Source organism: Gossypium raimondii, chromosome 4 (assembly GCF_025698545.1).
Source record: "Gossypium raimondii isolate GPD5lz chromosome 4, ASM2569854v1, whole genome shotgun sequence".
NCBI lineage: Eukaryota > Viridiplantae > Streptophyta > Magnoliopsida > Malvales > Malvaceae > Gossypium > Gossypium raimondii.
In genome coordinates, this window is record NC_068568.1 from 41,314,345 (window position 1) to 41,328,640 (window position 14,296).

A 14,296-nucleotide genomic window follows, 5' to 3' on the forward strand; every position below is an offset into this window, starting at 1 on the left:
GAGAGTAATTTTTTTGAAATTATAACTAAATTAAAATAAAAATTAAAAATTAAATTTATTATTATATTGAAAATTTGATGACCTGTGGTGTAATTTAGCCATAATCATAGTTAATACATTGCAAGGCTAGGTTCGTATATATTTGTGCTGCTCCTAATCACCAAACAAATGCAAGCTTGGTGAGTTTTTAACAGTAAAATTTAACCGTACAATATTTTTTTGGGAAAAATCTAATAAAATTAAGAGCATGTTTAGTTCGCTGTATTGGATTGAGGAATTAAGGAATGAAATCTGTAGAATAGCGGGTACTAGAATTTGAGCCCAAGTAAAAAAGAAAAAAGAATCAACGTATTATCTATTATTTTTCTCTTAAATTCAATCCCGCGAAAAATCAGCTCAGCTAAATCTAGGGAGCGCTTTTGTTAAGCCCTCTCTCACTCTCATTTTGACACAAAAAAAGAACCAGAGAAATTATTTTTAGGGTTTTAGGCTTTGGGATTTTCTGATCCCAAAATGAAGCAAAAGAATGAGCAAATTCATACTACAAGGCTGTTAACTTATCTTTTAATCGGGTTAATCGGGGTTCTGGGGTTGGTTTGTTTGTACTATGGATCTTCAGTTGCCCCCGGGTCGAGGAGATACGACGACACAGATTCTCGGCTGGATGGATCGGACCCAGTTTTTGGTGGGTTTTCAAGGAACCGGGATTTGGTTGATTTGCTTGACGAGCAAGGATACTACCTTGAAGTTCCTAAGAGCATCCCTGTAAGTATTTCATTTTTATTAGATCAATTTTTCTTTTCCTTTTTTTTTCCATCAAAATATTTACTAAAAATTGTTCTTTTCATTTGCTTTTTTTTTTTCGTGCTTCTCTAAAATCTCTTACTTTTGAGACTTCTTAACTGTCGTTAAGTTTATTCTGGATTTTATTTTTAGTTTAGCCAAGTAATGGTGTTTTATGAGTTTTTACAGATATGTGACATGAAATATTCAGAGTTGATACCCTGCTTGGATAGGAACCTTATATATCAGTTGAAATTAAAGCCTAATTTGACGGTAATGGAGCACTATGAGCGTCATTGTCCGCCACCAGAGCGACGTTACAATTGCTTAATTCCACCGCCAAAAGGTTACAAGGTCAGTGACGTTCCTTTTTGCTTAAGTTAATAGTTAAAATCTTTATAGTTTCAGTTAGTTTTGATACCAACGAAATTGTTATTAGAATTTCAGATTCCTATAAGATGGCCTGTAAGTAGAGATGAAGTCTGGAAAGCCAATATACCCCATACACATCTTGCGCAAGAGAAATCAGATCAGCATTGGATGGTTGTTGATGGGGAAAAGATAAAGTTCCCTGGTGGTGGAACCCATTTTCATTATGGTGCTGATAAGTATATTGTTGGTCTTGCTCAGGTAAATCTTACTTATTGTGTTAATGATCCTTTTGTTATTTGCAGGAGCCAAATAATTGCAACTTTTTTTCTTTTGTTTTTCTTAGAAGTTTATTTTTGTTGAGCTTGATGTTGAGTCGTTATATTTATATAGATGCTAAAATTTCCTGGTGATAAACTGAACAATGGTGGACATATCCGAAATGTTCTTGATGTGGGATGTGGAGTTGCAAGTTTTGGAGCCTATCTCCTACACCATGATATCATAGCCATGTCCCTTGCACCTAATGATGTGCATGAGAATCAAATACAATTTGCACTGGAAAGGGGTATCCCTTCAACACTTGGTGTGTTGGGAACAAAAAGGCTTCCTTATCCAAGCAGATCATTTGAGTTAGCTCATTGTTCACGATGCCGAATTGACTGGCTTCAGAGAGATGGGATTCTCCTACTGGAACTCGATAGATTACTGGGACCTGGAGGGTACTTTGCATATTCTTCTCCTGAAGCCTATGAACAAGATCCGGAAAATAGAAAGATCTGGAATGCTATGTACAGCCTCTTGAAAAGAATGTGCTGGAAAGTTGTTGCAAAGAGAGGCCAAACTGTGATATGGTCTAAGCCTCTGAGCAATAGCTGTTACTTGAAGAGAGATCCTGGGACTCTGCCTCCTTTGTGCAATTCCAGTGATGACCCAGATGCAAGTTGGAATGTGTCTATGAAGGCTTGCATCACCCCATACTCTGCAAGTAAGTAGAAATACCATGTGTATGTTGATGGGATTGAAAGTTGTGATTGCTTCCTTGTTGTAAAACTGCATAATTCATTACTTGTAATGTCATTGTGAATGTTTCTCTATCAACTTGAAGATACTGGTCTATTGTTATTAAAAATTGGAAATAGGGTCTGAACTACTTCGCAAGTGTTAACTCGGTCATTTCTTGATACTACAGGGATGCACAAAGAAAGATGGAGTGGACTACTTCCTTGGCCACAGAGGCTTACTGCAGCGCCACCTCGCCTTGAAGAAATTGGTGTTAGCTCTGAGGAATTCCATGAAGATACTGTAAGTTTCTGAGATCACGAGTCTCAAGTGATTTAGTTCTGCCATGCTTTCTTGATCTTGATTTATTGGTTGGTTTCCCATATAAAGCCTTAAGTTTTGATGTCTATGATATTTCTTATGATGCAGAAAATATGGCATTTTAGAGTGATTGAGTATTGGAAACAGATGAAATCTGTTATACAGAAGAATTCGATCAGAAATGTCATGGATATGAACTCGAACCTTGGAGGGTTTGCTACTGCACTCAAAGATAAGGATCTCTGGGTAATGAATGTGGCTTCTGTCAAAATGTCTGCAAGATTGAAAATTATTTATGACCGAGGCTTGATTGGAACAGTTCATGATTGGTATGCCTTCACTTTTTGTACATATACATCCTTGACCCTTTTTTTTTTGTCATATCATTCTGATAATCAGATATGCCATTTCTTCTTTTTTGGTTTAATTGCTTTCACCTTTGGTTTTGTAGGTGCGAAGCATTTTCTACATACCCACGTACGTACGATCTTCTTCATGCCTGGGCGGTGTTTTCGGAGATTAAGGAGCGCGGTTGTAGTTCGGAGGACCTCCTGATTGAAATGGATAGGATACTTCGTCCTGACGGGTTTGTCATTATAAGAGATAAACACTCAGTGATAAATTACATCCAGAAATTTATCACTGCATTGCGGTGGGATGGCTGGTTATCTGAAGTTGAACCCAGAACTGATGCTCTCTCTGGTGGTGAAGAACTGGTGTTAATAGCGAGAAAGAAGTTGTGGACTGATGGGTTTATGACAATGTGAATGTACTCTCTTTCTCTGTCAGGTTTTTTCTTAACTTAGTATCATTCCTTGATTGGTCTACATGCTTAGATCTCTGCATTTGCTGATTGTTTCGAATGCTACTCGTCTTCTTGACTCTCTCTTCCACGTGAAGCTGTTAAATTATAAGATACACATCATAAGCAAATGCAATTAGGCTTCATCTATTCTTTGGAGCAGATTTTGTTTTTGTTTGTGCTCTTGAATGTTGTAGCCATCTATGTTTCTCCGATTCTTTTTATTTTTAAAAATACCTTGATTTGACATTCAGATAGGTATATCAGGATATGATCCCCCCCAAAAAAACCATGCATATTGAGCACGTGTGTTATGACACTCGCATTCAAGTGAAAGTAACATATATGACTAGGTTTGTTATCCATTTGAGATTAAAACTTTGTTTTCTTTGTAGATAATAACAGGACCAAATCTCAAGAGTAATTGGCATCACGTTGAATGTGCAAACTATAGACGGATATACTGCCTGCTGGTTGCTGCAAACAGCCGCAATCCATGAAGAAAAGAAAGAGCGAAGCTCAGCCTTAGACATTTGTTTTGCACTCAATGGGATGTATTTGTTGAAAGTACCGAAAATCACTTTCGTTTAATGTTCTTGTTTTCATATGTATTTGTAAACAATTTATTCCCCCTTGAAAAACCTGTTTTAAAGTCCCAATTTTCTTTGTGCATTAAGTACATATCTGAACCTTGTCCTAAAGGTGTAACCCAATAGCATATTCGAGCTGAAATAGTTAAGATGTTCTATTCCAAATTCAAATGGAGCTGCATCAGGTTTTATTATTAAAATTTAATATGGTTGCGAGTATACTTATTTATGGGCAGGGTTATCTGTCTAGGTCTAAAAGTTTGGGATAGTTTAAGTAAAATATTAGTTTTGAAAAATAAGCTTAGATAAAAAAGTTAGATTGTTTAAAATATGGGCTAGACTTGGATTTGAGCATTCAAAGTTTGAGTCTGGTTTGGCTCAATTTGTTTTTAAGTTATATTATGTTATTTTTATATATTATATAATTTAGAATACATTAAAAAAATAAACCAATATCAAATATATAATGCTACTCTAATATAAATATTAAAATAATATTAAAATGATTATATAAAAATTTTAATAAATAAAAATGTATAAAATTATTAAATATTAAAATAATATGGGTGGACTTGAAGTAGACTTAAGTTAATTTTTTTATAAATATGAACGAATTTAAATGAAATTTTAAACTTTTATTTTGAACCGAAATTGATTTAAGTATGAAGTATATTAGCATAATGCTTAAACTTAACTTCACCCTACTAGATAAATCTTTATATAATTTTTATTTAGTAGAAAAAACGATTAGGAAGCCCAGTTGGAAGTGGAAATCAAGCTAAAACAAAAGCGCCACGTAAGCTAGTTCCCGCGTAATTCGCTCGCTTCCTTCACACAAGCAGCATAAAAAAGGAAAAAATAAATGCAAGCTTCAAAAAATCGAATTTTTTTTTCAAATTTTCAGATACTTTAATATTCAACTTCATCGTTTTTCGATTGATAATGGAGCCTGCTGCATTGAGAAGTGGATTCAATGATCATATTTCAGTCGATTCTAACGGGGGATTTGATTGTCCAAAAAATAAGCAACCATTCATAATCGGTTCCATCTCTTTTCAATTTTTCCATAAATTCTATTTTGTTTCTTTAATTTATTTTTATTTATTTTTAATTTTTTTGATCCAGGAGTTGCAGGAGGAACGGCATCTGGCAAAACGACAGTTTGCAACCAGATCATTTCACAGCTTCACGATCAACGTGTTGTTCTTGTTAATCAAGTAAATCTTTTAATCTCTATTCTTCTTTTATTATTATGTTCTTTTCCGGTTTTTTATTATATATTTTTTTCAAAAATTTAGGATTCGTTTTATCGCTCACTCAACGATGATCAATTAGTGAACGTTCACGAATACAATTTCGATCATCCTGGTAAAGCGTTCAAATCAAACTTCTTCAATTATTAATCTTTTTCTAATAAATATTTTTTAAAACATTATTATTTTCTTTTGCAGCTGCTTTTAATACTGAGCTTTTGCTTTCATGTATGGAGAAATTAAGACGGGGACATCCAGTTAACATTCCTAGCTATGATTTCAAGAGTCATAAAAGTATTGAACCGTCACGTCTGGTAAATTTAAATATTTCTTTTCAAATAATATTGATTTTGTTGAAATTAAATCAGAAATGTCTGACAAATTAGATTTTGTGTTAATGTAGGTTAATCCAGCGGATGTTATCATTTTAGAAGGAATTCTCGTTCTCCATGATTTCCACGTTCGCAATCTTATGAACATGAAGATCTTTGTTGATATAGGTTTATGCGTTTTTCCTGCTGTTTTTGCTTACTTGCTTTGCTCGTTAAGTAATCACTGATATTAAGGGCTTTAAATACGATTTTGGTTGCATTGTGATGTAATAAATGTTATCACAATCAAATACCCTAATATTTAAAAAGTAGATAAAGAGATAGGTGCTTGAATGTCATTCAAATCAAACATAGCATAGAATTCATTTATCAATGATAATGGCTAACAGATTCCGATGTGCGGCTTGCAAGAAGAATTCAAAGGGATACAGTGGAAAGAGGAAGGAACATTCAGAATGTTCTCGATCAAGTTAGTACCAGTTCTAGTACTTGTTTATCTCATTAATTACTACATTGGCACGCAAACCTGGTAATATATGTTTATGTGTGTCATGTTCATGTTTTTATTTTCCATGATAGTGTTAGATGTATGCATAATACAAATTATTACAAGGTGGGCATGCAATAAATGTTTAGGTTTTTCTTACCAATCCTTGTATCAATTTTGCAGTACTCGAGATTTGTAAAACCAAGTTTCGAAGAATTCATACTACCATCGAAGAAGTTTGCAGACATAATCATCCCTAGAGGAGGAGATAATGATGTCGCCATTGATTTAATAGTACAACATATTCTTACCAAGCTTGGCCAGCATGATCTATGCAAAATATATCCAAATATCAATGTTATATTTTCAACATTTCAGGTAGCATTTATTTATGTAGTAATTATTTTATTAACTTGCTCTTGTGTCTGAATTCTTTGGTGGGTTGAATGATGTTTTGGCGTGGTGTTCAGATTCGGGGAATGCACACCCTTGTCCGTGATGTCAAAACAACAAAGCATGACTTTGTATTCTATTCAGATCGATTGATTCGCTTGGTAATGAAGCTTAAATGAATAGGAAATTTAAGTCAAAAGCAATGAGAATGATATAGAATGGTATAAAATTCCATGTTTCAGGTTGTGGAGCATGGTCTCGGGCACCTTCCTTTCACCGAGAAACAGATTATTACTCCGACAGGTAACTCTTAAGCAATTATATTTTTTGTTCGTCTTTCCCACAAGATAGCCACTCATCATGCTATTCCTTTTAGTTTCATGCCATATGTTTGACACTTAGAAATTCTTTGATGATTTGTTAATTATCTTTTTCTCTCTCATTGCTTGCTTGCAGGTTCTGTGTATTCTGGAGTTGTGTTCTGTAAAAGGTTATGTGGGGTCTCCGTTATTAGAAGGTGGGTGAATAACCAATTATCCATATTTTCTTTTGTTCTCTTTTCAGGCCATAATTGTTCTCTCTATGCTTAGTCGTCTCAATCATTTATGGATTCACTAAACAACCAAGTCTCATTTAATTAAGTTGGTTCGTATAATCATTTTTATCAACCTCATAAGTTTTGCAACCTTCCTTTTTATACCTAGATTGCGACCCCATTGCGTGCTCCTGATACAGGAGAACAAATTTCCTCAAAAGAATAATAAAATGATAGTAGAACAAAACAATTAGACAAATCTAAGTCTTCATACCATACAAAACAATTGGGCTATATTAAAACTCTTATTGAAAACCAACCAGGTAATGCAATACTAGTTGAAATATCATAAGAAAAACTTGAAAATTCGAAAGAATGATATACCACTTGAAACTTTCTCAAAGGAGTTCTTAAAAAGATGACCCGATTTTTTCATTTGCAATTTGGACTTCTTAAAAAAAAGATGCTCTTATCTTTGTTTTTTTTTTCATAACAACATTCTTGGGGAATCTGATTCCCTCTGTTACAAAGCACTATTTTTATAGGATTGACTATGATCTTGAGTGTCAAAGTACTAGAATAGATGTCAGAGTATTCATTATCACTATTTATGATTAGTTTAACTGCGTTGTTAATGTATTATTATTTGCTTGTGGGTAAAACAGTAAAATAAAGTTTCATAATAGAACCTTCTAGAAAATAAAAGATGCGCTTTGTTTTATAGAGAAGTCAAACCAAATTCAAGAGTCAAATCAAAGTTCAAACCAAACTGTTAATTAAGAAGAATTTTATATATGTGTATATAAATAAAAATAAAGTTGCTGGTAAACGAGACTTTGTTGATACCAGTGGAGAAAGCATGGAGAATGCACTAAGAGCATGCTGCAAGGGAATCAAAATTGGTAAAATTCTCATCCATGGAGATGGAAAAAATGGGCGGCAGGTAGGTTGGAAAAACCAATGTTCAAAGAATCTTTCTTCCATACAGGCATGCAGGCACACACCCAAGTTCTCATTTAACTAATAACATTTACTGCAGTTAATTTATGAGAAGCTACCAGCAGACATCTCAAGCCGCCATGTGTTGTTACTAGATCCTGTTCTAGCTTCAGGTTTGACAACATAAACTTATATCATCGTTGTTCTAAATCTATGATGACCTTTCTCAAATGTATGCATGGTTAGGAAATTCGGCAATCAAGGCTATATCTCTGCTTCTTAGTAAAGGCGTCCCAGAAACCAGCATCATCTTTCTTAATCTTATATCAGTAAGTTCAGCCACTTGCTGTTTCTCAGGCTATTCCCAAATTCACGTGTCATAAGATGAGTACCGTTAAACTGCAGGCACCGGAAGGAATTCATGCAGTGTGTAGGAAATTCCCAAAGCTAAAAATAGTGACATCCGAGATAGATTCATCGCTAGATAAGAATTACGGGGTGATTCCAGGCATGGGGGAGTTCGGGGATCGCTATTTTGGCACCGATTAATTATTTTGGTGATCCAGTCTACACACCCAAACAAACCTTTAAGATATTGACTCACCTTAGCTAGTTTTTGCTCAAATCGTCTCAATTCTGTAAATATTCCTTCTGCCTGCAGAGTACAAGAATTCTTGTGAAACAACAAATAATCCTTGCAAGTACAATTATTCAAACTTGCATCTTTCAACACATTCTATCGCGAGTGTTTTTTTTACTCAACACGAATTAACAATATGTCAAAATTCAATTTATTACACTTTTCAAATCCTAGTATTTCCTCCCTTTCTATGGTTTTGAGTTTTCTTGCTCATTTTTCTTCCTTCCCTCCATTGTTCTTGATTCCTTTCTCGAGGTTTTCTCCTTGTTTCTCTAATTTTTGCTTCCTCAAAGCTATTTCTCAAGGATTTCGGCCGTTGATTTTAGAGCACATGAAGCAAGAGGGACCAGGAGTTCAGGGCCACCCACTACAGATTTGATTTGTTGTTTTAGATTATGGCTGTTCTTTAGATGTTTGTAACTATAGACGATGTGTTTACATTTCTTTCTTTTCTTTCTTTTTTTGTTGTTTTGTGTCCTTGGAAATTTTTTTTCCTAACCGTCATATTCAAACATTATATTAACCGATGACTGAGTCGAGGTCAAAATAAGACCTTAATTTTAGATCCTTACATTGAGTTGAGAATCTTTATTTCATACGGTTTTTCTTGTACTTCTCATTGTTGTCTTAATTTGTTTTCATTTTTTGTTGTTTTACTTTTGATTTCTATGACCTTTTTATACTACCATCTTCAGATCATGGTCTGAACTTTTGATAACGTTCTCTAAACTTGTAAGAAAGTAACTCATATTATTAGCTTTTTTTTTATAAAAATAACCCAAAAAAATAATTAATTATTTAAATGACTTATTTTTTGATAAAATATGAAAATAACCCAAAATATACCGTAAAAGTTAGTAGAGCCAAATGTTTGGTGCCACTAACATGTCACGTCAGCAATCTGTATTAAAAAATTAATTTTTAGTGAAGTCATGTAAAATGACGTCACTTGTATAAATATTAGAGAAATATTATGAGTTTTGAAAGTATGAGAGTTTTAAACAATTTTATCTTTTTCTAGTGGAGCTAAATAAATTAACGCTACCAGACTCCAAGGCTGTAGCCTGTGTGTCTATTTGCCTATTGAAACAAGTAATTTTTTTTTTTTCATTCACGTTACTTTTTCTGATCCTTTGTCCTTTTTTTCCTTTTTTATTTTGTTTATCTTTTTAAGTTTTTTATTCATTTACTTTTTAAGATATTCTTATTTGTTCTTTATTTATTTTATTTATTTGTTTATTATTGATTTTATAAAATTTGAAATGTGTATTTGAAATGTTTTATAATATTATTTTTAAAATTTTAAATATATTTTTAAAAATTTAAATATTATTTTTAAATTTTAAATATAATTTTTTTAATATTATAAAACATTTCAAATATTTTTTTAAAGATATGACCTTTTAAATTTATTATTTTTATAATATTTTAAATGTTTATTTTAAATATTTTTAATTTTAAATATATTTTTTAAATTATTTTAAAATATTCAAACATTTTTTAAAATTATATTTAAAATTTTAAAATTAATATTTTATTTGGTGGAGCCATTTAGAATGGTTCCACCACTTTATTATAAGTGTAATTTTTGTTTTATGTTTTTAATATAAAAATTTAATATTTAATATTTTATTTTGGTGGAGTCATTCTTTATGGTGCCACCTCTTGGTTCTCTAGCATATATAGAATGGTGAAATTGTTGTGTTTAATAGGAGAGTTCAAAAATTATATTGAAGATGAATAATGAGGTGTTTTTGGTATACGTTCTTTTTTTATGGTGAAATTGTAGAAGGTGATGTTGGTTGTGTATTTCAAGGTCGGCAAAGAGTAGGGTTGCGATTCAAAAAAAATGTGAAGCTGGCAAAAATGAAAAGGAAGATCAGTGTGAAAATAGTTATCTGTTGTGGAATGGCAATATTCAAATTATTTTACAAGTTTCTAATATCTACAAATTCGTTCAAATTTTGTGAAATGCAACTATTAGACGATGATGAATTAGGCACTATGATGGAAATATAATGGTCGACTGGGAATGGGAACCCCTAACTAGTTGAGTTATTTGTTGAGTCAGCAGACTTAGAGTCTGTTGAGAATGTTAGTCTAATAAGTCAACATCGCGAATTTGACTTTAATCTTAATGTCGGATGGACAAACCAGTTAGAATGCGGAAGGACATGGCAAATACCCAAAAATCCAAATTATGGTGGGATTTCGTATAACAACCCTACCCCCGGTCCCCGTCTACAAATACATCTAGAGGTGATAATAAGCACAGAGGTAGATTTCGGAGAAATCACCAATAATGGTGAAGATTCTAATTAGGACGTTGAAGATTTTAGTGCCCTGATTTTGATGAGGTTCCAGGCGATATCAATGATGAAGGCCCGGAGGAGGTTAAAGATTTTCACGGCCCTTCATTCAGTAACCCGAGTCGTGGCATTATTTTATAAAATGAACCTGGGGGCAACATGTTGAACGTAGATCCAGATGCAGTGCATGCATCCGAGTTCCTTGAGCGCGCCAATATAGTACATGCTCATAGATTTGCATCAAATTCACAGTTGAAGGAGTTGTTCGTTGGGCAACAATTCGAGAATAAGGCAGACTGTGTGTTTGCCATCAAACAGTACAGCATGAAATTGTCAATTGATTACAAGGTTGCCAAGTCTACACCGACATTATATGTTGGGGAATGTTGGAGAGCCGACAATGGGTGCAAGTTCGAGCTGCATTTATACAGAGGACTCAACAATGGCAAATACAAAAATTAGAAGGGCGTCATACATACACTGTCGCACGTATGTCTCAAGACCACCGAAAATTAGATGCCAAAAGTATTTGCAACTGCATCATGCCACTAGTGAAAGATAACCCAATCATTCTTGTGTCGACATTAATTGTAGACATGCAAGCTTGATTCCAGTACAGAGTGTTGTACAAGAAAGCATGGTGGGCGAAACAAATGACCATGCAACAATTGAACGGCGACTGGGATGAGTCATACAATAAACTTTAGGGTTGAATTTCAGCGATGGTGGAGTACGTCCCAGAAACTGTCGCGGACTTGTAAACGTTGCCTTATAGAGGCCCGAATGGACAATTAGAACTAGGGGGAAAAGTTTTCGTCGATTTTTTAGACTTTCGGTCAATGTGTTAGGGTCTTCTCCCACTGCAAACCGCTAGTGCAAGTTGATGGAACATGGCTTTATGGAAAATACACGCAGATACTTCTGATTACGGTTGCACAAGATGGAAACGAAAATGTACTACCGATCACTTTCGCCATCGTGTAGTCAAAGAACTTCGAATCGTGGGCATATTTCATTCAGAACTTGCGGAGGCTTGTTGTTAGGCAGGACAACACTTGCAGTATCTCCGACAGATCGAAGGGACTTGCTGGTGCGATTCGACGATCCGAGGTTCCGTGGAGGTCTGTCTACTGTATTCGTTACATCACTGTCAACTTTCACAATGAGTACAAGAACAAAGACTGGCGCAAACAAATAGTGAACATGGGTAAAAATATTGTATTTAAATTCTTATTTGTAAATATTTCGAGTCCATTTCCTAATTGGGATGGTAACGTGTTTTATCGGAATACATACGTAGGATACGAGCTGGAAACACACCGATCCAGACATAAGTTGGCAAGGTTAGAGATTGATATGGTGGGGTCCTAACCTTCTCACAGACAGTGGTTGGGTAGCATTAAGCCGTGGCAATGGGCTAAATATTTTGACGAGGGGTACCGATACGGTTATATGACAACTAACCTCGTTGAGCCCGTTAACTTTATCTTGAGGCGTATGCGTCACTTGCCAATTTCAGCGGTTTTTTAGCCACATTTTACAGGCTAGCAACCTTAATGCCAAAAATAGGGTTGAAACAAACAAAACTGTTGGAGGCAAGACACGTACACGTCAGAAAAATCAGGGATGCCATAAAAGAGAACGCTTAAAGGGCTAGGTCGATGAATGTAGAACTATATTCTCGAATCTTGAAAACTTTTTGAGTGACAGAGTACATAGATCGTCGGTCGGGGATCCCGTCACGGTCCTACGGAGTTGATCTCCAAAACAGGCGGTGTGAGTGTGGGATGTTCCAAACACTATGGAACCCGTATGCGTACGTGGTTGCAGTGTGTACTACTTACAGTTTGAATGTTGAACAATATATCGATGATGTGTACACATTTGAACTTATGTTGCGTATTTAGGATAACGAGTTCCCCGTGTTAAGGGATGTATCAAAATGGGAAGTGCAACCGCCTACGTTCGAGATGTTGCCAGATCGGTCACTATGTAGGAGAGTCAAAGGTCGACTGACAACAATGAGGATTCGAAACGACATGGATATCAGAGGACAGGTCGATCCAAAGTGTTGCACCATATGTAGAACAGTTGGCCACAATCAGAACAAGTGTCCCCATGAAAACATCTATATTGGTCAATCTTCACGGTATGAAAGAAATTAATATTGTACCTAATTTTTACATTTTATGGTCTTTTGAAAATAAAGTTTGTATTGTTTAGTGTTAAGCTTTTATTTAAAATTAACAGTTGCAACTTTTAATACTTTAAAAGATATTATAAATTATACAAAAAAAAGACTAATACATAAGTTGTGGAATTAAAAACCAATACAACAAATATTACATAACACTTAAAATTTACGTAACTCAAAATTGGAAAGAACCAAGAGTGGTATCGTCATTCGGGGTATAACGGTTTATGGTCCTTCATTGACGGGGTAGACGTTGGGGTGTACTGTACACATCAGGAGGATCGACAGCTGGATCGTACATGGCTTGAGGTGGGGTGGAGTACATGTTATTACCAAACATATCAAATGATATCGGTGGTCGGTCTGGGTGAAATAAACTCGAACCGCCTATGTTCGGGTGATATGAACTGCTCTGCGACTCATCATAAAAAGCGCCAACCCATTGGTCCGATATGTTCAAAGGTTGGTCCTCCAAGTCAGGCTCCGTCATATATTGATCCTCTAGCTCCCCCATAGGTTGATTTCCACATTTGTAGCCATGATTCAGTACTATCATAAGTTGTCCACCATATAAATAAACGCACTATCGTGTCATGTACCACTGCATGTATTCAGTTGAGGGACAGAAGTCAAACATGCAGGAGTGCATCTCAGGCCGCCTATCAAATTGGGCATTTCACAGTGCTACATAACATTGATGTTTCACGCTCTAATCTGTTGTATGTTTCCCCCTCATGGTCTTACCGTGGACATCAGCAAATTGTTGTGGCTCGACCGGCACAAATTGTCTACACTCAAATTGTCGCATAACTCGATCGCCGTTGTACCACTCAACGGTTGATAAGTTGAGCATCAACGTGTTAATGCACCACACATGGGCTTCGGCGTGAATCCACTAAGGAATAACGGTTATAATGTTCGGTACAGAATACGACATCTACAAGAACTGCATAATATAACATAATGAGTCAAGTCACATCATATACTGCAAGTGGTTAAGTTAAATCAACATTACTTAAACCATATTAATATATATTACTTTCTCTCTGACTAACGCCTCTATCATTTGGCGATAAATGATTAATGTTTGGCTCGCACTAATTCCCGAAGACGTGGCCTATCTGAAACTAAAACAAACACGTTAGCAGTTAAACTTGGGAAAATATTATCCACACTTATGAGTCGTTAAATATTAAGTATAATTTTGTTTTTACCTATTTACAAGTGGCCACGAATATGGTTGGTGCCTAACAGTCGCTAGAAACGGCAGTCTGTATAAAGCCTAGGACTGTAGCAAATCCAAACAACCAGTCATGTTATTAACCCCATGTTTTGTTGCTCGGCAAA

At 35.0% G+C, this 14,296-nt stretch overlaps 2 protein-coding genes across 4 annotated transcripts; both read left to right on the forward strand.

Moving 5' to 3' along the window:
* Nucleotides 1–293: 293 nt before the first annotated feature.
* Nucleotides 294–4,038, forward strand: LOC105780033 (probable methyltransferase PMT9). Of its 3 annotated transcripts, none has more exons than XM_012604113.2 (8): nucleotides 294–765; nucleotides 973–1,137; nucleotides 1,231–1,413; nucleotides 1,546–2,140; nucleotides 2,345–2,457; nucleotides 2,584–2,804; nucleotides 2,927–3,244; nucleotides 3,673–4,038. In XM_012604113.2, the coding sequence occupies exons 1-7, from the start codon at nucleotides 514–516 to the stop codon at nucleotides 3,240–3,242; spliced, it is 1,845 nt and encodes a 614-aa protein (XP_012459567.1). In that variant the 5' UTR covers nucleotides 294–513; the 3' UTR covers nucleotides 3,243–3,244; nucleotides 3,673–4,038. The 3 variants fall into 3 exon arrangements, with proteins under 3 accessions (XP_012459567.1, XP_012459568.1, XP_012459566.1); XM_012604114.2 differs by having other exon boundaries at nucleotides 2,927–3,238; XM_012604112.2 differs by having other exon boundaries at nucleotides 295–765; nucleotides 2,927–3,264.
* Nucleotides 4,039–4,809: 771 nt separating this feature from the next.
* Nucleotides 4,810–9,058, forward strand: LOC105779234 (uridine kinase-like protein 5). The gene is made up of 14 exons (XM_012603006.2): nucleotides 4,810–4,909; nucleotides 4,993–5,084; nucleotides 5,166–5,235; nucleotides 5,319–5,434; nucleotides 5,524–5,620; nucleotides 5,842–5,921; nucleotides 6,123–6,317; nucleotides 6,410–6,493; nucleotides 6,575–6,635; nucleotides 6,789–6,849; nucleotides 7,717–7,810; nucleotides 7,907–7,979; nucleotides 8,053–8,135; nucleotides 8,212–9,058. The coding sequence occupies exons 1-14, from the start codon at nucleotides 4,810–4,812 to the stop codon at nucleotides 8,353–8,355; spliced, it is 1,350 nt and encodes a 449-aa protein (XP_012458460.1). The 3' UTR covers nucleotides 8,356–9,058.
* Nucleotides 9,059–14,296: the final 5,238 nt, after the last annotated feature.